We start from the raw sequence: 24508 nt of genomic DNA, 5'->3' as shown, positions 1-24508 counted from the left end.
ATAAATAAATAAATAAATAAATAAATAAATAAAAGAAAAAGAAAATCTGGGGCGCCTGGGTGGCTCAGTCAGTTGGGCATCCGACTGCGGCTCAGGTCACGATCTCACGTTTGTGAGTTCGAGCCCCACATCAGGCTCTGTGCTGACAGGTTGGAGCCTGGAGCGTGCTTCAGATTCTGTGTATCCCTCTCTCTCTGCCCTTCCCCCGCTCGTGCTCTCTCTCTCTCTCAAAAATGAATAAATATAAAACACATGTATTTTTTTTTTTAAATAAAAAAAAGCTTAAAGATGAAAAAAGACACCCATGCAAACACAAAGTCTGAGTAGCACTACTATCAGACAAAGCAGACTTTAGGACAGAAAATATTACCATGAATTAAGAACATTTCATAATGATAAGAAAGTCAATTAAGAAGATATAATAATACTTGGGGCACCTGGATGGCTCCGTCAGTTAAGCATCCAACTCTTGGTTTTGAGCCCAACATTGGGCTCTGCGCTGACAGTGTGGAGACAGCTTGGGATTCTCTCTCTCCCCCTCTTCCCCCCCACCCCCACCAAAATGTTTGAAGAGTGTTAAAAAAAAAATATGTATATGTATATATGTTAACCCTAAATACATTTCATACCTAATTACAGAGCTTCTAAACTGTTTATATAAAGTAAAAACAGGTGGATGTTGAAGCAGAAAACTCAAAAATAATCATGAACACTACATATTCCTTTCAGGGTATCAACAGAGTTGCTTGTATGTACAGAAGTATCTATGTGTTTCCACTGTAAGGCCCAATTCTAAGTTCAGCTGTCTCTTTAGGTACATGACAACACTCCATCTGGCACACTCCCCTGGTCATCATTTGTATGCAGGTTCAATGTTCCTTGGACAAAAGGTTTGTCAGTTTGCATTTTGATATCAATGCAATGGCTCCCCTCTCCCCTAAGCCTAATATCTTAGATGAATTCCTTGTTGGTTTTCCATCTGCAAGCCAATACATTTTGCCCAACTTTCAATTATGTTCAACAAAACATCCTGATCATTTATTTGCCTTTTTATACAATTACAACCTATGTGAGTAATTTTGTTCTAAGTATTTTAAGAATTCCAGATTTCTGAACTTCAGAAATTCTTCATGCTCAAAAAATATATAATTTTCTTGAAAAATGTCACGTGGCTTTATGCTAAAAGTTTGGATGTCTCTAATAAAGTTAACTGTGTCTCTGAATAACCCCTTCCACAAACAAAACAAAAAAACCCCAACCACAAAAAAATGGACCTGAAAGAGGAAATAAATAAATCCGCAATTATAGTTGGAGATTTCCAAGACTCTTCTCTCAGTAATTGACAGTAGACAAAAAAGTCATTACAAATATACAAAGACTTGAACAACACAATCATTCAACCTACTGGACCTAACTAACATTTATAAAACACTCTACCCAAAAGCAGAATACAGATTCTTTTCAAGTTCACAACCATAAAACAAGTATTAAGACATCTGGAAAAACGAAGATCATAAAAAGTATGTTTTCTGACTATAACAATTACTAGCAACTAATAACAAAAATATCTGGAAAACCCTCAAATATTTTAAAATTAAACAGCATACTTCTATTTTTTTTTTTTAATTTTTTAATGTTTGTTTATTTTTGAGAGACAGAGCACAAGCAGGGGGAAGGGCAGAGGGAGAGGGAAACAGAATCTGAAGGAAGCTCCAGGCTCTGAGCTGTCAGCACAGAGCCCCACACGGGGTTCAAAACCACAAACTACAAGATCATGACCTGAGCTCAAGACAGACACTTAACTAACTGAGCCACCCAGGCACCCCTAAACAGCATGCTTCTAAATAACATATGGGTAAAATAAAAACTCTCAAGGGAAATTAGAAAATATTTTTAACTGAATGAAAATAACCCAACTTAATCAAAATTTGAGGGATGCAGCTTGAAGTAGTACTAAGAAGGAAATTTATAGCAGTGAATGCTTATATTTAAAAAGATCCCAAATTGATCTTTTTACCTTAAACCAGAAAACTTTAAAGCAAATTACACCCAACTGTAAACAAAAGGAAAAATACTATAAGAGCATTTTGAAAACAAACAGAACAGAGAAAAATCAATGAAACCAAAGCTGGTTCTTTAAGATTAAAAAAAAAAAAAAAAAAGGCAAACTACAAAATACCAAATGATATAATCAAGATTTTAAGGTAAGGACTATGTTTTCTGGACAATTACTGAAGTGCAAGATCACATTGGCTGGAGTAACCATGGAAATTAGTCTTGAGCAAATAGCCGTCTTCAGATAGGCAAGATAAAAGGGACTTTCTAGGGGCGCCTGGGTGGCTCAGTCGGTTGAGCATCTGACTTCGGCTCAGGTCATGATCTCACGGTCCGTGAGTTCGAGCCCCGTGTTGGGCTCTGTGCTGACAGCTCGGAGCCTGGAGCCTGCTTCCGATTCTGTGTCTCCCTCTCTCTCTGACCCTCCCCCATTCATGCTCTGTCTCTCTCTGTCTCAAAAATAAATAAACGTTTAAAAAAAAAAAAAAAGGGACTTTCTAGAGTTAGGTAACAGCGTGAACCAAATCACAAAAGCTACACTGAGCATCTAGCTTGTACTCAAGATGAACCAACGAAGACAACAGACAAACAGAAAGGAAGGCCATGGGCCAGAATGGGCTGGATCTGGGAGTAAAGTCAAACAGACTTGAGTAGGACAACTGTGAGGCTCAGTAAGCTCTTCGACTGTAATTGGCTCTAGGAACTGCCAGCTGCATGGTTTTTATCACAAAACACACCAGTTGTATTCTGCAGTTACCAGTGCTTTATTCCTGGAGGGGAGTAAGTCTGAATTCCCAAGAAGTACCACAGTCCTTTACGAATAACAGGAGTATTCTACATTCCTTTACAATAGCAGGTCCCTGGGCGGCTCAGTCGGTTAAGCATCCAACTCTTGATTTCAGCTCAGGTAATAATCTCACAGTTTGTGAGCTGGAGCCCCATGTCACGCTCCACACTTGGGGCTTGGAATTCCCTCTCCGCCCCCCCAACCCCTGCTCTCTTTCTCTCTCAAAAATCAGTAAATAGGGGTGCCTGGGTGGCGCAGTCGGTTAAGCGTCCGACTTCAGCCAGGTCACGATCTCGCGGTCCGTGAGTTCGAGCCCCGCGTCAGGCTCTGGGCTGATGGCTCAGAGCCTGGAGCCTGTTTCCGATTCTGTGTCTCCCTCTCTCTCTGCCCCTCCCCCGTTCATGCTCTGTCTCTCTCTGTCCCAAAAATAAATAAACGTTGAAAAAAAAAATTAAAAAAAAAAAAAATCAGTAAATAAAACATAAAAAACAAACAAACAAAAAAGCCTTAAAAAAAAAAGAAGAATAGCCAGAGTTGCTGGGGATTCAGGGAGGCAGGAAAGAAAATGCATCAGTGACTACATGTGCTAGGTACCAAGGTTAAGAACTTTACACTCATTATGCCTTTAAGTCTTCATAAAAGAAACAAATTCAACTTCTACAACTTGCTCAACACACCTCATGACCCGAAACGAATGTGGAAAAATAAAAACTGATGTTAGGACAACAGGATTCTAGATATTTTCTAGGTCTTGTTAGTATTTTTACGGTAGCAAAAACACTCTGTATGTTTTAATAATCGATTATGTCATTATACATTTATCCAAACCCACAGAATATATATCACCAAGATGGAACCCGAAAGTATACTATGGCTTTTGGATGATCATGATGCATTAGTGTAGGTTTATTCTTGGTAAAAAACGTACCACTCTGGTGCGTGATGTTAATAGGGGAGGCTTGCATGTACGGGGACAGGGAGTTCATGAAAAGTCTGTCCCTCCCTCTCAATTTCACTATAAAACTAAAATTGTTTTAGTTTTTAAAAAAATTTTTTTAATTTAACATTTATTTATTTTTGAGAGAGACAGAGGCATGGAGAGAGGGAGACATAGATTCTGAAGCAGGCTCCAGGCTCCGAGCTGTCAGCACAGAGCCCAACATGGGGCTCAAACTCATGAATCGTGAGATTATGACCCGAGTCGAAGTCAGACACTTTACTGACTGAGCCACCCAGGTGCCCTTTTTTGAATTGTTTTAAAAAATTAAGTCTCAAAATAAATAATGTGAAATAGAAGTCAAAACGAAACTCAAAAAAAAGAACAGAGAAATACATCTCCTGCCAGGCAAAGATGTTCTCTTGAGGCCTTTGCCTCAGGCTTTAGACTTCAAGTCATCCGGACATGGTGAAAGGGACACCTTGGTGAGGGAAACAGGGCCTGCCGTGTTGGGAAGGCAGTGAAAGAGGCAGGAAGGCAGCAGTAAGGCCCTTCGGAACCTGAAGCTAAGTAGGCTGCACCTTGTAAGTCAGACTATCTATGCCCATCTCTGTTTTCCCGGTTATGCCTGGCCCTTATGAAAGCCCTGCTTAAACGTTCCAGCCTTATTTTCTAGCTCCCACTGGGACCGAAGAGAAGGGTCCCTGCCTGCACGCTTGGGCTAGTGTGCTGCACACACCCAAAAGCAAGGATGGTGAGAGCACCTAAAGTGGCAGTGGTGGCAATGACTGCAAGAGTCCAATTTTAGAGGACAAGAACAGGGCCACAAGGTCCAGCCACCTCTCACCCTAATGGATGCTTCCCTTCTATTATCAACCTTGGAAGTGTTACAAGAACTATTTTACCTTAACACACCTCAGGAAACAAATTCCAATATTCTACTACCTGATCAAAACCCGGATCCCTCTACTTGATGAGAGCAAACATTTACTGAACAATTTACTGAATAATTTAACTTATTACATTTGCTATTTCATTCTCACAATAAGCCCTCAGAGCTAGGTAATACATCAGTATTCCTGTTTTTTGTTTTTTCTTTTACGTTTATTTATTTTTGAGAGACAGAGCACAAGGCGGGGAGGAGCAGAGATAGAAGGAGACACAGAATCCAAAGCAGGGTCCAGGCTCTAAACTATCAGCACAGAGCCTGATGCGGGGCTCAAACCCACAAACTGTGAGATCATGGCCTGAGCTGAAGTCGGACGCTTAACTGACTGAGCCACCCAGGTGCCCCAGTATTCTTGGTTTAATTTACTTTTTTGAAATGTTATTTAAACCCAAGTTAACATATAGTATAATAATGGTTTCAGGACAATTTAGTGATTCATCACTTACACAGAACACCCAGTGCCCACCCCCATTTAGCACATCTCCCCACCCAACACCCCTCCAAAATTCTCAGTTTGTTCTCTGTTTTTTAGAGTCTCTTATGGTTTGCCTCCCATTTTTTTTAAAAAGTGTATTTACTTACATAATCTCTACACCCAACATGGGACTCAAACTCACAACCCCGAGATCAAGAGTTCCATGTTCTACCGAGCCAGCCAGGCACCCCATCATTGGTATCCCCATTCTATAGAGAGAACTGAGGCCCAAAGTGGGTGACTTATCCAAGATCTCAACTAGTTATGTGACAGAGCTATGATCTGAACTCCAATCTGACTTCTACCCACTATAGTAAATCGCCTCCCTAATCTCTGACATTACTCAGGCTCTCACCTCTCACACATCTACTCCCTTGATCCCTACAACTCAAGACCACTGGCCTCTTCTAGTCTCTTCCTACTCACTCCCCGCTACCCCCAATAATCCAGGATCCCAACAGGGGCCAGCACTCTTGATTCTCCTGCATTCAATCCCTTACCACTCCACAACAGTCCTACAGCAAAACCCCAAAACCTGAACTACCAATAGAATATATCCACTTTGCCCATCCTGTCACTGAGTAGCTGAGTGCTTCTGGGAAGAACTCACACTCACAGCTGTCTTCTATTTTCTTGAAACCCACCTGGAGCACACAGTTTCTTCAAAAACTGTATCATACCCTCACCACTGTGACCAACCCAGGCAAAGCTGAAAAATTCAGTATTTGTTATAACTTCCCACTCAACCTTACATTCACATATATCCAGACCTCTTTTCTTTTAGGTTTAGAGGAGGGTTTCCTCTGCTTCCCCTTTACTCTGCCCCCACTCAACTCTGGGGAACGCTGCTCCATCACTTACTACACTGGTCTACTGCACCCTGAACTGCTCCTGGCTCCTTCCTAATTAGAACATTCTTCACTCAATACCATTTAAAAATACTGCCTTGACCTATATCTCCCTCTAGGTGGCATCTCATGCCCTTCCTCTTTTTCTAGCTCTGGCAATTTGTCGGTCCTTGCTGTCTCCACTCCCTCACTTCCCATAAAGCCTCACCCACTGCAATCTGGCTTCTATCCCCACTATTTCTGAAACAGCTCTTGCTAAGGTCACCAATGACGTCCTGACTGCCAAATCCAATGGATACTTTTCAGGCCTTATCTAACTGAAAGACTCTTAGGCAACTGACACTGTTAAATGCCCGCCCCAATTCCTGACATCCTTGGCTCCCATGACCCAGCACTCTCCCAGTCTGGCCATGCTGTTGCTCAGTGTATCCTATGGTTCCAAACCTGTCCCTCTGCTCTTCTCATTCCTTACCCTGTGAAATCTTGCTCGCTCTTGAGTTTTAAAACACCTCCTAAACCACCAGACTCCTAAACCTGCATCTTCAACCCAGATATCTTCTCCAAGCTTCAGACTGCAAAATATCTCCACTTGGACATCCTACAGGAGCCTCAAAGTTACCCCTGACTGCTCTCATTTTCTCACTTCATTTCTCTCTCTGAAGCTTCAAGCTCAAACTATTTTACAGCAAATCTAAGAGATTATCAATTTAATAGGCATCACTAGGGTGGAAAAAACACACACACGTGTGTGTGTATACATTTGCATATATACATACATATACATATATACACACACATACACACACACTCATCTTGGAATTGAAAACAGAGGATATAAGAAGTGCCTGCCAAACAGCTCCATCTGGATATTCTTAGGAACCTCAAACTTTTTACATCCTGAACGAAATCCATTTATCTTCCCTCCTAAACCTGCTCTTCTTCCTGTACTCTTCCAGTTGGCAGTGCCGATATCCACCTAGTCAGCCATGCCAAAAACGGAGTGTTATTTTCCTTTCCCTATGGCGTCCCACCAAAATGAGGCTGCTGATTTCACCTGCTAACTGCTTCTCAGATCTACTCCTGTCTCCTCACTGCTCTCATCTCTATCATCAGGACTTAAGCAGAAATCCCCAAACTTGATCTCCCACCCAATTTCTCTAAAACCATCTTCCCCACAGCTACAAGAGTGAAGGACCTAACACAGAAAGCTGGAAAAATCATTCTCATGCTTAAGAACCTTGTAGGATTCTTTAGACACCTGGAAGGCTCAGTTGGTTAAGCATCTGACTCTTGATTTTGGCTCAAGTTATGATCTCACAGTTCATGAGATCGAGCCCCACATCAGACTCTGTGCTGACAGCACAGAACCACTTGAGATTCTCTCTCCCCCTCTCTCTCAGCCCCTCTCCCGCTCACACAGGTGCAAGTGCTCTCTTTCAAAATAAATAAATAAACATTAAAAAAAAAAAAACCCTCACAGGATTCTTAACAAGCCATGCAATCCCCTCCATGATCTGGCTCTTGGTGATCTGTCTCGCCCCCATCTCCTAACAGTCCCTACTCCAGTAAACCCTGAATTTGCACAGCTCCACACATTTCATGCTAGTTACCTCTCCATACCTAAGGCTGAAGGAAGGCCCTCCCTCATCTACGTCATCACACATTACTTCTTTCAGGAAGACTCTCCTCTCCTTCTCCCAGACTGGGCTAGTCATTAACTTGAGTGTTCTCACAGATTCCCAAATAACACCATAGCTTTATAAACACTACATCCTAGTATAGTTCTCTTGTCTATGGATCTTGTCTCTCCAACTAGGTAGGTGAGCTCGAAGGTACATGCAGTGTGCACAGAGCCTTGAACGCAGTAGTTATCAATAAACACCAATGGAATGAATGAGTTATGGAATTCTTATTACCTGACCCTTCGACCTGAAAAGGTAAACTCTCCCCTTGTACTATATTCAAAATGTGTAAGAAATGTTAAGAAATACTAAGGGGCTCATGGTTGACCTAGCCAGAAGAGCATGCGACTCTTGATCTCAAGGTAACAGTCTGAGCCCCAAGTTGGGTATAGAGATTACTTACATAAAACATAAAAACTGAGATACAGAAATGTATCCTTAAAAGCACTGTTTGGAGCACAGCCTAGTAAGAACCTGAATTTCTCTTTTTGGCATTATTGATGTTCTTGAGAGCATCAGCCAAGACATTATGTGCACCTTTACGACACCATGGAAAGACAGCAGGAAGAACAAGGTAACGTTTTAAACCTCGCAGAAGCTTAGGTATGCACTGTTAACAAATCTCCAGATTATTTTTTCTTAACTCCAGCTGCCTTCAGGTGGGTGTCTGGAAGCAACTGAAGGGGAAAATGAATACTAGTTATACTTGCTTTTTAACATACACAGTTACTGGTTAAAAAATGAGCTATATGAATAGACAATAAGCCCCCTGGGAAGATGTAAAAAACGTCAAGTTTTGTCCCAATTAAAGAATCCCACTTCTACTCTTACCTTAACTCAGTCATCACACGGACAATCCCTACAGGGTATTCTCAGAAAGGAACTGAGTTGATTTGACACTCTAAGGTTCTATATCATAAAGCATAGAAACTGGTACACTGAGCCAAACTGGGAAAAAAGGAGAGCAAACCAAGGGAAGAGTTCAAAAGGACAGGAGATGGATAGAGGATGTGAAGGAGGTTGGGGCTGACTGACTTATATACCTTGGTGAAGGTGGTGGAGCCAGAGGCCATCAGAATCTGACGCACGCGGTTGTGGAAACGCTGCATTGACTCATCATCCACTCGCAGGAAACACTGAGCTGTCCGCTCTTTAGTAACCTAAATCACAAGGTCAAGGTTAATTTGTCTCTGATACTGTTATGGGAGCAAGGACCAACTCTGACACCACAACCCCTCACTAAGCCCTACCACCCAACAAAGCTCAAATGACTGATAACGAAAAGGTGTGATGTTCCTCACCCTATGTATCCCGAAGGTATGGGGGTGGAAATGCTACTTCTAGCCCCTTTCCGGACTGTACCTCATTCTGTAGGTTCCAGACCCCATCCTTGTGAGTGAACTCCTCATAGCTGGTGCGGCATTTAGGCAGGATGCGGCACTCAAAGCCACACATGTTGAACAGCAGGTTGGGGTTGTCCTTACTGTACACAGATACGAAGCTGTTCTCCCACTGAACTGTAGTCACTGATCGTGGCAGACGGTTCTTGATGTCCCAGAACACTGCCCGACCCCTGCTCACAGGGAACATATGGTCACATTAGTCTCCTGGAACCTGAAGGAATTTCCCTCAGAAGGCCAGACTGACAATATCCTAACAGAGTACACTCCTCCCACACAGGACACAAAGTCATAAATTCCCTGTTTTCTGGGTCCCTCAGACCAATGTCCTTCCAGCTTCCACAGCCCCCAACTTAAACTCACAAGTTGACATCGTGCTTCATGAGGCGCATGCGGGCATCTCGGGGCCAGCACTTCTTGTTATTATAGCCAACGATATTTTCATTGTTGGGATCAGGATGCTCTGTCAGGTAACGCTGGATCAGGTCCCGAGCCTCATCTGCTGTGAACCTATACCAGCAAGATGCGTGGCTGAGACCCAAATAAACTGGAACCTCATGAGACCTACAGCTTTGTAGAGCCCACCTCCAACCCCCACCCCCTCACGGGACTTCATTCCATTTTAGAGCCCCGATCCAGCAGCAGGAACCTTAGTTCCTCAACTAAGGAACAAAAGCTGTGTCCAGAGGCTGGGCATATGTCTTGATGCCCTGCAAAGATAAGACTCCAGGCAAGGTCCTCACCTGAAGAAAATATGTATGCGATCAATGTATCTGCAGAAGAGACGGATGGGGTGGGCAGCCTCGGTGGCTATATCCTGGAAACTGAGAAAGTCATTTGGCATCTGAGGGGGCCCAGCCATCTCACTGGCCCGATGTAATCCCAACACAAGCAAATCCATCACCAGGCCATAGTACTGCACAATGAATGAGGCAAACTGCAGGCCTCTGATGATCCCGTAAGAATTTGTATGGTTCATGTCCTAGAAAGAAAAGATTTACAAACTCTTGGCAATTCTTAACCCAAGGCCATGTCTGAAGCCTCTCTGGGGGCTTATCCTCTTTTGTCCTCCCTTCAGCAAATCCTAACTCAGGGAGCCAGACACACCCCTTCCCCAATTCCTTGCTACCCTGCCCCTAAGACATACCTTATAGTTGATGACCACGTTGTTCTTGGCAGTCATGTAGTCGGCTATGTTGTGGTCTACAATGAGTCGCAGCAGCCTATTAAGCAGGGTCAAGTCGATCTTTTCATACATCTTCTCAAAGCGCGATTCCAGCATGACATTGCACTCACCCTCACTTGTCTCCCACACATCCTGCAGATTATTGATGCCTGAGAAGTAGTCAAGACAGGTGTCCAGCAGGTTAGAAATTCCCATCCTGTAGTAGCTACCATAGTCCATAACCTCATCACACTGCCCTCCATTCACACGTGTGGACTGATAGGAGTGCCAGCGTTGCTCAGTTTCACGTCAATACTATTTCCTTGGCACTACGCAGCAAGAGTCAGCTACACTGCCTGGATGAGAACTTTAATGTAGAACTCAATTCACCTCAAATCAACCCAACTCACCTCAATTCCCAAGGGCAAACCCAGAAAAACTTTACCTTGGCACCACTTGTAAACAAGCAGAGGGGGTGGTTCCGTGTCAGCAGGCTTGATCCATGGTGGGAAAAGGCGGCGCTTGTCAGCTTCATACCACAGGTACTGGTCCAGGTAGGCGTCAGTGATCTTCTCCAGTGGCTCCACATCATAAACCGGCACCAAGTGGCTATAGAGATCCATGAACTCAATGCCCACCTGCAGAACAGGGAAGCTGGCTTACACGGATCCACCAATCACTTACTACTACTCTTGGTAGCAACCCACTACTCTTGGTGCCATGAACGAATAGCAATAGACAACTTGCGGGGGTGGTGGAAGCATCTTACTCACTTCTTTAAAGGCTCTCTGAGTGAGGAGGTGACGTTTGATGCGGGACAATGCCTCATGGGGGTTGTCATAGGCTTGCTCGATCAGACCTAGCTCCTCCCTCTGAGACTGGTTTAACCGAGACTTCACACTGATAAGGAAACAGGAAAGATGAATGGAAAAACCAAGAAGGAAACCAAAACCAGAAACCACGGAAGCTAAACCTTCTTTCTTTGGACTGTGACAATGATGCTGTCCTTCCCGCTCTCACCTTCCCAAAGGAATCCACTCTCTACTCTTTACCTGTAAGCTTCTTTGAGCCGCTCCAAGGCCAAGATGAGCAACTTGGTATCATGCTTGTAGGAGAGTGGGGGGAACGGGATGGGTGAGAACCTCCGGCTCTCCAGCCAGTGCACAGTGGTGGTATACACTGCCACCGCCTCCTCTGCTGTGATGTACGGCCCATCCTGCAAAGGAGACATGATAATTAGCCCCCCAGTGTAGCCTAATCCCCACAGGACAAGGCATAGTCCCAATTCTGCGGTCTATTCTCCTGCCCACTCCCCACACCCAGCCCAGCCTAAGCTGCCCAACCTTCAGGTAGTTGTGCTGCCGCTCCTGTTCTGCCTTCAGGTAGAGCCGAGTGAGGCGGCCCAGGTTCTTTTTGCAAACAGTCTTGTCCACAGTGGCTCCACGGCGGATCCGTTCTCGGTTGTAGTGGGCAGTGTTAGTCCACCAATCAGCCTTGGCCTTCACATATCGAAGGATCATATTCTCTATGGGTGTTGGCAGCCCAGGCACCTGAAAGTGCAAAAGGCACAGTGAGAAAGTGACAGGAGCCACATAGCTGCCAAAAGGAGTCTGAAAATGATAATCTTTTTTTAATTTTTAACATTTATTTATTTCTGAGACAGAAAGAGTGTGAGTGGGCAAGGGGCAAAGAGAAGAGAAGACACAGAAACTGAAGCAGGCTCCAGGCTCTGAGCTGTCAGCACAGAGCCTGAGGCACGACTTGAACACACAGACTGTGAGATCATGACCTAAGCTGATGTCAGACACTCAACCAACTAAGCAACCCAGGCACGGCCCCCCCCCAAAGTTTTTTTTTTTTTTTCTTTTAAGAGAGAGAAAGAGACAGACAGAGAGTGGAAGAGGGAGAGAGAAGCCCAATGCAGGGCTCCATCCCACAACCCTGGTTCATGACCGGAGCTGAAATCAAGAGTCAGATGCTCAATCAATTGAGCTCACCAGGTGTCCCCGGGAGCGGTAACCCTAACCCTAGGAAAATGATGTTCCTGCCTTCTCAGAGTTGGGGTGACACCCACCTTCCAGGGAATGTTGGCCTTCCAGCAGCGCCAGGCTTCACTGAGGTGCTGCAGGATCGTCCGGGCCTTGTTCTGTTTAATTCCCTCAGGCATCATGTCCAGAATGTCATGCATCACAGCTGCCCGAAGCTCAAGGTCAAAATGTGACTCCACTCGCTGCTTTGTTACAGTCTTTGCCACCCCCTTAGAGTGTCGGCCTAAAAGTGAATTGATTAAAGGCAAGATTCATTGCTCTCAGTGAGTCTCTACCATCATGTCCCCTCATTAACCATGGGTACACTGAAATCAACAAGTATAAACAAAGTGTCCACACACCCAGCACATGCAAAAAAGACAAGCTACCTCAGATAGTCACAACAATGCTTCTGAGGAATTTCCATCCTACAAATCCAAGATAGCCTCAAGGCCCCGGAGAGAAACCCAAGAAACACAGTGCCAAGTCAGAATCACTGAAGAGCGGGACTTAGAGGCAATCCAGCAGGAAGGGATTCTCAGTCTCAAACAAGGGGAGGGGACAGAATGGGAACATATGATCTACCCTTGAAGGGATTTAAAAAAAAAAAAAATGTTGGACACAGAGAAAACCACTCACCTTCAAACTGTCGGGCCAGGAGGTTGCCTAGCCACCGCTCCAACAAAGGGGTGATGCCACGCATGAAAAACAGCCAGACCCGCCAGCCTGCAGCCCAGAAGCCACAGCCAGGGCCCTTCCCTACAGGGCCCTGTGGCCCCAAGCAGAAATCAAGAAAATAAGTTAGCAATTCTTTTAGAGAGCAATTGAAAACTGGGCACAGGTAGGGTCATGGGAAACATATCAAAGACAATAAAAGGAAAAGAAGCAAAACTCCTGGACTTCAACATCTAAAATAGAATAGGTGAGAAATTCTAAGGTACAAACCAGTAACTGAAATTCCCTATTTAAAGGTGGGCTTTTAGGGGAAGTGTTAAAGTACACACAGTGAGGGCAAGTAAGGACATACTTAAGGCCTCTCTCCAAACAGGTCCCTGGAAAAAGCCCTGACTAGACATAAAAATTAAAACAGATCGGAGAAAGTAAGTGCATGAGGGCAGGGTCCCACCGTGTTGAAGCGGTAATAGATGAGATGTTTCAGGTCCTTGCACATGCGAATCTGCCGCATCAGCTTGTACTTGTAGCGGTACATGCCCGTCAGCTGCCCCACATGGGCAAAGATATACTGCAACCCATCTGCCAGCTGCAACACAATTACCCCATCAGGCTTTAAGCTAGAGTCAGTTCCATGATGAGATCAGGCTTCACTCAGCTTCCCCCCTGGGGCAGGGATCAAGGATACCTAGCCTCACCTGGAAGGCATCCACATTGCCCAAACGATACTGTACATGACTGTCTACCACCAGCTTAGTTAAACGCAGAACTTCTCGACAGAGATGGAAAGCATTCCCAAAACGAGATTTCTTTCTTTCCTGGAGAAGATACCAAAAATAGAAAAAACATTAATTAGCAATGGTCCAAACTAGATGTACTCCTTCCCCAGAGGACAGAGCAAAACGAGTAACATCCCTCAAACCCAGAAGACCCTTAAGGTGAAATGCAGACACCTTGGTGGTGAGGGTCTTGACAGGCTTAAGATTGAAGTTGTAATCCAGGTGCAGATAGTTGAGGTTTTTACGGTGAATGAGAAGGTTGAGCATGTTGTAGCCCTGGCGGCAAACCTGTAGCCCCACCTCCACCCAGTCCAGCTTCGTGGACTGGAAGAATTTGGTGGCTTTGAAGGAACGGAACAGGTATCTGGGGTGGGAATAAGAGGGAGAGTGAGAGTTAGCTCCTGATTATGTCTGGAACAAAAGAAGTCTGAGAAATGACCCTCAGGCACCTTACCTCTTCTTTTGGGCTTTAGGGGGCCGGTGCTTCAGGGCATTCAGCACATAGTACTTAAGCAGTTTCTGGTAGGAGACTCTCACTTTCACAGGCTGCCCAGCAGGACAATGCTCTCGATACCTGGGAAAACAAGCCAAGAAGAGTTAGCCCATCTCTCCTTCCAGTCCCTCTGGTAAAGGCTGCAATCCCACCCAGTTGTAGTGTTCTCTCCAATACATTCGTTACCATCCCCCCAGATAGAAACCTTACCAGTTCTTGACAAGGGGGATATCCAGGGCCCGGCGGGTGCGACCAGAGCGTAGGTTGAAGGGCCGTGGGGCCCAGAGGAGGGCAATGCCATTGGCTGTATTGTCTGTGTAGAGGGGTGTGTCCTTCAGGAAGGGCTCCACAAACTCTGGGAGCTCAAACTCCTCATCATCATCAGGCAACGGTTCCTGGCTCTGAAACGAGAATGCCCAAGGGTTCAGCTCCCACTGAACTTGGAAGAGAATTGGGATGAGAAGAAAACTCTCTGGGGCCAAGCACAGTGGCTACATCTGCCATGGAAACTAGGCTGCCAGACAAGAAAAGCCCTAAAGAGCCAGGGCAAAGGGGGCCAAGGGAGCAGAGAACAAGCCAGGGCCAATCAGGAAAGCAAGCATCACTCCTCACACCCCAAATGGCTCATCACCAAGGGCCTCCCAAGGAGCCCCAGTACCTTACACAACGCAATCACCTCCTGCCCAAGCTCCAAAACCTGAGCTGGGGGAAGGAGGTCTGTTAAGAACACTATGGAACATAGGTAAACATCAAAAACATTATTTCAAGTATAAAAGGTCAATCACAAAAGATCACATACTGGAAGATTCCATTTATATGAAATCTCCAGAACAGGCAAATCTACAGAAAGATTAGTAGTTGCCTAGGCAAGGGAGGTTCAACAGAAATAGAGAGTGACTACTAATGGTGCAGGAATTTCTGAGATGATGAAAATGTCCTAAAATTGCCTGTACAGATGGCTGAACTACTCAGAATACACTAAAAACCACTGAATTGTACACTTTAAATAGGTGAGTTACATGATATGTGAACTCTATCTTAATAAAAGTATTCCAAAAAAAGCCATAATGCAAACAGACCCGAACAGACTACACAGAAAGCCCCAATCACAGAAACACAAATTAAACACCAATAACTTGGTTTGAGCCAAGTGCCAAAGTGTCAAATTAGCTTCAAGCTCAAGGGGAACACTAAAGCAGATGACAAACACATCTCCCTCTAGCTGATTTCCATCTAGTAACACTTAAGCCACAGTCATGAAATTTCTCTTGCAAGAACTAAGGTCAAATGTTCCCTCTTCTCACCTTGACAGAGTGCCTATGAGAAATTGGGTTGATTAAAGGATCAAAGTAGAAAGCTGGCAGATCAGGATCCTCAGTTTTGATGAACACAACATTAGGAGTATGGTACCTAAAATGGAAGAACAATCAGCTCAAGTTCTCCTGACTCTCCAGCCTTCTCTTTTCCCCAACATGTATTCTAGCTCTCACCAGGTGAGGTGGACATGGTGTGGAAGATTGTTGTACAGATAAGGGAAAGCAATCTTGTATTCAGTGCGGATAGGCTGCCGGATGATGATCTTGTTAATATCATTGAATTCATTCCAGTCTTCATCCCTAGGGTACAAAATCAAGGATGAGCAGACCAGCTGGGGAATTTGGAAACTACAAACGTTTCTCAAGGATCAAGAGTAGATCTTATTCAACCCAAAGTGCCTAAAATCCCCACTCTCTTCAACTTACTGGAGGTTGATGTCTCGAACAAGAGGTTCAAATTTGGGGCCTCCAGGAATGGCCATATTGAGTGCCTTGGAGGTAAAGAAGGCCTTCAAATCAAACAGATAGAAATAGTTGTCATCTACTAAGTCTGTCAGGAGCTGATTGGCCAGGCGATAGAGAGTGGACATCATGGGCAGTGTGAACTGCCAGCGCTGGTAAGTGGAGCCATTCACATACCTAGGAAAAAAAGACAGGCCTCTGTCAGTTAGGTATACCAGCTAGCCAAGCCATTCTACCTATTGCTCCCCCAGGACTCCTGGAATTCCAAAACTCTCACAGGAGCAGTAACTTAACCATCACTCACTTCCGGCTGTCCCTCAGTGGCTGGTGGTCATAGAACCAATCCAATACAGGGGCATCCTCTTCAGGGTCCAGCTCTAGCTGAATGGCCTCCAGTGGCTCAACATCTAGGATGTTGTCAGCATAATCCAAAGGTGGCTCTTCATCATCAAAAGGGGGGAAACGCATCCTCTTGAAATGCCTCCTGTCTCTTTTTTCACGGCGCATCATAATCCACATTGACCTAGAAGCCAAAAATGTCATACTATGGTTTCTGTTCACTGTCCCCAAACCACCCTCCCCCCATTCCAGCCCTTCTTACCCCCACTGGGAGATGTAGACAGGCTCAATGACCCAGGGAATCTCATTGACAAAAGAAATGGCTCCAGTGATGTGGTACAGCACAGGCACATCTCGAATCTGCTCCCAAGGCATAGGCATGTTCTCCAGGAGTTTCAGTACTGCATGGGGCATATACTTTAGGGCACTGCAACATTAGGGAGAAAGACGATTGTAAGTGACAAGGTATTCTGCTACCTGTGCCATGCAGAGAAGCCACATGCTATCAGAGTACAGCATTCCACAGAAAAGCCTGCCTTACAGTCCAAACTCCCAAACTTAGCACACAGGCCCTCCTTGACCAGGAGCCCTGCCTCCTCCTCTCCAATTGTGCCACTCTTCCTCTTCAACTTCACAGTCCTACAGTATTGGGTTTCTTTTCCTCTAGAGATAGTTTTCGGGCTGTCACACATTCTACGTTCTCTGTACCTTCCCATAAATAATAACAATAAGAGGCGCCTGAGTGTCTCAGTTGAGCGTCCAACCCTTGATTTCAGCTCAGATCATGATCCTAGGGTCATTGGATTGAGCCCCATGTCAGGCTCTGTGCTGAGATTCTCTCTCTCTCTACCCCTTTCCTCCACTTGCAGTCTATTGCTCCCAAATTAAAAACATAAATAAAAGAAACCAATATTAAGTAAAATTATTCATCTTAAAAAAATAATAAAATATTTGTCATACTTTATTGTCACCATCTGTCTCATATCGGCCATGCCACTAGACTATAAGATCCAGAAAGACCATTACGTCCTATTCACTGCTCTATCCCTAGTAGAGTTCTCAAAAAATACTTTTTATAACCAAAACATATGGCCCTCTTTTTTTTAGATGGCCACCTTAGACCATTAAGTGGCTAACATTTTTGTGTCCAAATAGAAAGGAGATTTGCTAAGGCACTCATACCTGTATTTACTCAGCTTGGGAGCAGAGAAAAACAAGAGTATAGAGGCTTCAGGAGTTAAATATCCTGAACTTCAGGATTCTGGTCACTGAGGAGTTACTAACAATAAGAATGAAGTATCCTGTTCTGGGTTTCAACCCATTCAAAGATAGGGACATCTTAACATAGCTTCAACAGGACGAATTAGAGGCAGATCAAGAAAAGAAATCAGGGCAATCAAGGGAATAACTGCAAGGGGCGCCTGGGTGGCTCAGTCGGTTAAGCGTCCGACTTCGGCTCAGGTCATGATCTCGCGGTCTGTGGGTTCGAGCCCCACGTCTCAGAGCCTGGAGCCTGTTTCAGATTCTGTGTCTCCCTCTTTCTCTGACCCTCCCCTGTTCATGCTCTCTCTCTCTCTGTCTCAAAAATAAATACATGTTAAAAAAATTTTTTTTTAAGAGAATAACTGCAAGATCTGAAAATTATCACAGAATCCTAGTTTTCTCCCTTTGCTTATAACCACCAAGATGGGCTGTCATAGAGGATTCCTGTCCCCAAATGAGAGCTGCTATCCAGGACTACAACCTATGGGACAGGAACAAAGGAGAGGGGCCAAACTGTAAATGAAATAATTCCAAGAGGTTCCTTACCCCAAGTAGACCCTTTTGTCATGGCGGAACTTCCTGTTGGTCATGTCTCCATGGTCTCGAATGATCTTCCTAACGTGTTCTGGGGGCATGTCTTCCTTCTGAGCATCCACAAATCCAAACTTCCGCTTTTCTGCATAGCGTTTGGCCTGTAATTGCTGCCATTTTCGGGCTACAAAGACAACTCAGTTTAAAGATCTACACACCCTCAGCCTAATCATCCCCACCTCTTGCCCCAGGGTAAGCTCCTGTCTGGATGTATGAGGAAGGGGTGGGCATACAGTAGATGCACTCCTTGACAATTCTCTTACCTCCCTCTGCTTTATTTTTTCCTTTATCTCCTTCATCACATTTATGACTGTCTGACATTCTTGTTACACATGTTTAAGTTTTTTATTGTCTACCTCACTCATTGCAACTTAACCCTTATCAGAGTAGGGCTTTTTTTTTCCATTGCAATTGTTTCCCCATTGGATCAGTGCCTGCAAATAACAGATACCTTTAACTACCCTATTAGATTAAAAAATAAATGGGGTTATAAGTGAGTTGACACCTCATGCCGATTTAACAAAACGGGGAAAAGAAGCAAACCCGCTGCGCGCACGCGCACACCCGCCCTAAGCCTCCCGGCCCGCAGGCGCGGGTCCCGCACGCGTTCTTCATTCACCTTTCTCCTGCAGCTTCTCCTCCGACATGTAGTCTGGCAACGGGGCTAGAGGGCCGGGCACCGGGTTACCCGGCCCTCGGTAAGGAAATACTCCGGCCATTCCCGGAGGATCTGGGGGGGGCAGAGAAATTAAAACTGTATCGAGCAATAGGGCCCGGGCCCAGCAGGAACGCGTCAACACCCCCGACCTGCAGTTCCTCCTTGCTCAGAGTATGCCCAGCCCGGCCCAGCCCAACCCTCAAGTCTTTCAGCCCGACCCCCTCACACCTCCCGCAACACAGCCCTTAAAGCCCGCTACGAACCCCCAAAGGCCCCCACACAGGTAGCCGCTTTCTTCGCAGCACAATGGCGGCAAGCCTACGTCCGCTGTGCGTTCCCAACGCCGGGAAGTACGCAACTCTCGTTCAGCAGTCGATCCAATAGGCGCCCAAGTGCCCAGACGGATTAGAGAGCTCACCAATTAGAGTTGCACATAGGACCAGAGGGGCGGTCCATAGGCGGAAATATTAAAACGCAAGAGGGTGGGGTCGGGTAGGCGCAAGCCCCGCCTCCCTCCTTTTTCGGGCTGCTTTTGGGACCTGGGGTAGATGGAGCTAGACTTTAATCTGCGATTGGGGTCCATCAGACTACGACAGACCTTAGTTTTGAAAAATAAATTTGTAACAATCTGCACGTTATACTGTGTCTAATTTCATAAATGTAGGTTTGAGGTCCGCTAGCTCGGAGTCCATCCTTCTTTTGTTCATGCATGCATTCGTTCACTAAGCCATCTATTGAATGCTCAATATGTATCAGGGGTTGGAAACAGCAGGGGAGAGGGGAAGCCAACCTCATGGAACTCACAGGGTAGCGGCCAAAGGACCCAGGATCTTACAATGCAATGTGATGGGAGTTCAGGGGCAGGACATTTTAACCCTGCCAGTGAAGTCAAGGAGTTAGTCAATGCACCTAGAACAATAAAGAGGCCATGGAGATCAACATTGCTGGGTGACCTTTCCCCTCCTTCTCCATTCTCTCTCTCTCATTCTCTCTCTCTCTCTCTCTCTCTCTCTCTGTCTCTGGCAATGATCACACTGTGTAATATAGTGTATTATATACCACTGAGTATATACTGGACATAAATGCTTCTTGATTCCCTCAGGCTCTGCCTGTGTCTTGCTACTTGGATTGCTCTCCATCTCCTGCCATCCTGGTTTCACTTTCTATCTCTCTTATTGCATCCTAACAACCTTAAATCTGACTTAGTCAACAGGTAAGTTTGTTTGAACTCACACAGTCTACTGTGGAGTATGCAGAGGAATTGTAACCCATACAACCTCTCAAACTGGTTGAAAATGTAGGACTCAAAGGTGAAATGATTAGAGAAAAATGCAAAGGAGAGTCCAGACAAGTAAAGATTAGTAAAGATTTGATGGAAATGGGTAGATGTGAGGGATTTGATGGGGGTAAAGAAAGAGGAAGGAGAAAGAAATCCCAGGTGGTGGAAACTGCTAGAGTTGAAGTTTAGAAAGGGGAACCAATAGGGGTGCCTGGTGGCTCAGTCGGTCAAGCATCTGGCTCTTGGCTTTGACTCAGGTCATGATCTCACAGTTTGTGGGTTTGAGACCCACATCAGGCTCTGCCTGCTTGCGATTCTCTCTCTCTGCCTCTCCCCAGCTAATGTGCACTGGCTCTCTCTCTCTCAAAATAAATAAATAAACTTAAAAAAAAAAAAAGAGGAACCAATATGGCGTGCTCTGAAAACAGCCAATCAATCTGGCAGCAGTAGAAATTCCACTCTTGTCATTATTATGTTCATCATTGTCATTGTTGTGGAGTCCTTCCACCTGCATAAGGTTGGGTGGGAGGTATTGTTCTAAACCCTGGTAATATCCAAGTGTTATGGAAACTGGTCTGGATCACCTGACAGAAGAACCAAGTGGCACTTGGAGAGCTTAGAAGGCAGGAGGTTTATTTTACACCGGTGGGTTCAGAGGAGATCATTCTCCAGAGGTCTGAACCCAGAACATCAATAGAGGGGACAAGTTATAGTCTGTTACTTCTGCATTCCTCATTAGTAGTAATTTGGAGCCTGAGGCAAGCAGGGTGGAAGAAGAACCCAGAAGGGAAGTCTTCAGGCAGGGACTGAAATTCCCTTATCAGTACTGTCGGCCATCATGTAACAGATTTTTTCCTATCACTAGTATTGTCTATAGTTTTGTCAATAGTACCAATGTCAACTTCTGGTTTCAGTTGTTCTGCTAGTGTCATGTAAGAAGTTTGCTACTGGGTGAAAGGTAGCAAGCTACTGGGAATTCCCTGTACTATTTCTTTATTTAAAAAAAAAAAGATTTTATTTTTACGTAATCTACATCCAACTGGGGCTTAAACTAATAACCTCAAGATCAAGAGTCATGTTCTCCATCAACTGACCAAGCCAGGAGGCCCTGTACTATTTCTTTTTAAAATTTTTTTTTAACATTTATTTATTTTTGAGACAGAGAGAGACACAGCATGAACGGGGGAGGGGCAGAGAGAGAGGGAAACACAGAATCGGAAGCAGGCTCCAGGCTCGGAGCCACCAGCCCAGAGCCCGATGCGGGGCTCGAACTCGCGGACCGCCAGATCGTGACCTGAGCCTCGAACTCACGGACCGCCAGATCATGACCTGAGCCGAAGTCGGACGCTTAACCGACTAAGCCACCCAGGCGCCCCCCCCCATGCTATTTCTAAACAGCATTATTAAGATATAATTTGCATTCCATAAAGTTCACCTCTTTAAAGTATACAATCCAATGACTTTGGGCATATTTAGAGTCATGAAATTATCATTACTATCTAGTTCCAGAACATTTTCATCATCCCCAAAACAAATCTCGTAGCCATTAGCACTCACTGCCCATTTCCTCCTACCTCCTACCCCTCAGCCCTAGGCAACCACTAATTTATTTTCTGTGTCTATAGTTTTTTGCCTGATCTAGACATTTCTCATCATTAGTATCATAGAATAGTGATCCTTTGTGACTGGCTTCTTTTACTTAGCATGTTTTTGAGGTTCGTCCTCAAAATATACACATACATACATACACACACACATATGTATACCTATACATACATATACATATATACAAAATCTTCTTTGGAGAAATGTCTATTCAGATCCTTTGCCCATATTGAAATTGTGTTGTCTTTTTATTATTGTGTTCTGGAAGTTCTTTATCCTAGATATAAGTCCTTTACATGATTTGCAAAAATTTTCTTTCATTCTTAAGGTTATCTTTTCATTTTCTTCACGGTGTTCTTTGAAGAACAAAGGTTTTTAATTTGGATAAAGTTCAACTTACCAAATCTTCTATTGCTTATGATTTTGGCATCAAATCTTGGAGAAATTATTGCCTAATTAGGGGCACATGTGTGGCCCAGTCAGTTAAACATCAGACTCTTGATTTTGGTTCATGTCATGATCTTACGATTCATGAGTTCAAGCTCTGAGTTGGGCTCCTCACTGACAGCACATTGTCTCACTCCACAGAGCCTGCTTAGGATTCTCTCTGTCCCTCTCTCTCTGCCCCTCCCCCCTCCAGTGCATGCTCTCACACAGGTGTATGTGAGCTCACGTGCGTGCTCTCTCGCTCTCTAAATAAACCTAAAAACACCTGAATAATATTGAAAAAAAAATGAAAGAAAGTATTGCCTAATCCAACTCACAAACATGAACTCCTATGTTTTTTCCTAAGAGTTGTATAGTTTTAGCTCTTACATGTAGGTCTACGATTCACACTGAGTCACTGAGTTAATTTTTACGTGTGGTGAGAGATAGGAGTCCAAATGCATTCTTTTGCATGTGGATATCCAGTTGTCCCAGGACCATTTGTTAAAAAGACTATTCTTTCCCCTTTGAATTGTCTTGGCTCCCTTGACAAAAATCGGTTGACCATTTGTTCGTTCCTTGACTCTCAGTTTTATTACATTGATCTATATGTTTCTCTTTATGCGCTCTCTGTGCTATTTTTGCAAATTTCATGTGAGCCTAACATTATTTTTTAAGTTAATAAATAAATAAGCTACTTTAATCCTCAAAACAACCTTACAAGATAGATGTTATTATTATCCCTATTTTAATGATGAGAAACCCAAGCTCAGAATGGTCGAGTAATCTGTCTTGGGTTACATGGCTAATTACATGAAGTATGTGTAGGTTCTAACAACTTTATATGCATTAGTTCACCTGATTGTCACAATAATCCAACAGGGTAGTTACTCTTACTAGCCTCATTTCTAGATAAAGAAACTGACAACTTGCTCACAGACAGTAAATAATGTCCCCACAGAGAGTAAATAATGAAGCCTCCGTCTTACCCTAAGCGACTGGATCCAGAGCTTATAGGCTTTTTGTTTGTTTGTTTTTTAAGTAAACTCTACCCCCAACATGGGGCTCAAACTCACGACCCTGAGATTAAGAGTTGCACGCTCTACCGACTGAACCAGCCAGGTGCCCAGGGGGCTTATGTTCTTGACCATACTGCTACATCAACTTCTATGGTCATGCCAAGAAGCATACTGTTGGATGGGAAAAGTTGGGCTAAATTGTAGCTGGTCTTGAATTCCAGAGCTCAGGCAGCACTTTGACTTTTTACCAATGATTCGATCTATTTGCCAATGTTTTCCAAGCTTTTTCTTTTAAAGCTGGAAAACATTTGTGCAAATTAAGTAATTTACATTAAGTGGGCAAGAGGCATTAGGAGGATGCTTGTTGGGATGAACACAGGGTACATCCTTACATGTAATTGATGAATCACGAAATTCTGTTTCTAAAAACATTAAAAAATAAAAATAAAATATTAAAAAAAAGAAATAATTTACAAATGAAGAAACTTTAAGACTTAGAGAATTAAGATCTTCTCTTAAGTTCTCTTCACTGGTCAAACATAGCTTGAGTTAGTCTGATGGAGCTCAGTTGAGTAGCAAAGTGACAAAGCCGGGAACAGATCTGAAGGGACAATATTGGCTGCCATTATTATGGACCCATTCATTGCAGCCAAACCAATCTCCTCATTGTTTAAGGAGTTTAAAACTGGACTTGAAGGTGGCTGTGGGTCATATAAATGAAGGAGTCCTCTGGCTAGAAATACGCAAGTGTGAAGTCTAGGAGCTCAGACCAGAGGTTCAATTGACAGACCAAAGCTGATAGATAGTAAAGCCATGAAAAGAATAACAGAAAAGCAGATGAGAAAGCCTGGACACACAGTCTGGAACAGGAGGATGCCAGAAAAAGCTGGGGAAGTAATAGCTGGAAAATTTGGGAGAGGCCCACAGGAAGGAAGAGCTTCAAGAAAAGGAAGCCCTCTACCATGTTAGATGATGCAAGTAAAGGAAGACTAAGAAAAGTCATGATCTTGGCAAGAAAGAATTCTCTGACCTCGGAGAGCAGTTTCAGAAGAATTATGGGACAATAAGGTTGCTGGTTGCCAAGGAGGTTCCTATGGAGACAATGGGTATCAACCATTCATTTGAAAATTTGGGCATAAAAGAAAGACAAGAATTTGGACTGTAGCAAGAGGGTTAAGAAAAACAGAGATAAGGGGCTCCTGGGTGGCTCAGTTGGTTAAATGTCTGACTTCGGCTCAGGTCATGATCTCGCGGTCTGTGAGTTCAAGCCCCGCATCGGGC

The 24508-nt window shown here is 44.3% G+C and overlaps 1 protein-coding gene across 1 annotated transcript in view; it reads right to left on the bottom strand.

The window, feature by feature from the left end:
• PRPF8 (pre-mRNA processing factor 8) overlaps positions 1-19231 on the bottom strand; it is a 32291-nt gene extending 13060 nt beyond the window's left edge. The window contains exons 1-24 of the mRNA XM_030294971.1: positions 19162-19231; positions 18860-18970; positions 18196-18364; positions 16649-16813; positions 16352-16570; positions 16012-16224; positions 15760-15885; positions 15574-15679; positions 14480-14670; positions 14231-14350; positions 13951-14140; positions 13696-13815; positions 13452-13586; positions 12965-13094; positions 12373-12569; positions 11642-11848; positions 11351-11514; positions 11072-11198; positions 10744-10936; positions 10281-10468; positions 9877-10115; positions 9497-9643; positions 9096-9306; positions 8777-8893 (exon numbers count right to left, since the gene is read on the bottom strand). Coding sequence (XP_030150831.1) covers positions 8777-8893; positions 9096-9306; positions 9497-9643; positions 9877-10115; positions 10281-10468; positions 10744-10936; positions 11072-11198; positions 11351-11514; positions 11642-11848; positions 12373-12569; positions 12965-13094; positions 13452-13586; positions 13696-13815; positions 13951-14140; positions 14231-14350; positions 14480-14670; positions 15574-15679; positions 15760-15885; positions 16012-16224; positions 16352-16570; positions 16649-16813; positions 18196-18364; positions 18860-18959 — 3774 coding nt within the window. The 5' untranslated portion in view covers positions 18960-18970; positions 19162-19231. The remainder of the gene's footprint in view (positions 1-8776; positions 8894-9095; positions 9307-9496; positions 9644-9876; positions 10116-10280; positions 10469-10743; positions 10937-11071; positions 11199-11350; positions 11515-11641; positions 11849-12372; positions 12570-12964; positions 13095-13451; positions 13587-13695; positions 13816-13950; positions 14141-14230; positions 14351-14479; positions 14671-15573; positions 15680-15759; positions 15886-16011; positions 16225-16351; positions 16571-16648; positions 16814-18195; positions 18365-18859; positions 18971-19161) is intronic.
• Positions 19232-24508: the final 5277 nt, after the last annotated feature.

The sequence above is a fragment of the Lynx canadensis genome, chromosome E1 (assembly GCF_007474595.2).
Source record: "Lynx canadensis isolate LIC74 chromosome E1, mLynCan4.pri.v2, whole genome shotgun sequence".
Lineage (NCBI taxonomy): Eukaryota > Metazoa > Chordata > Mammalia > Carnivora > Felidae > Lynx > Lynx canadensis.
The sequence above is the reverse complement of the archived record's forward strand: the minus strand, read 5'-3'. Positions and strand labels throughout refer to the sequence as shown.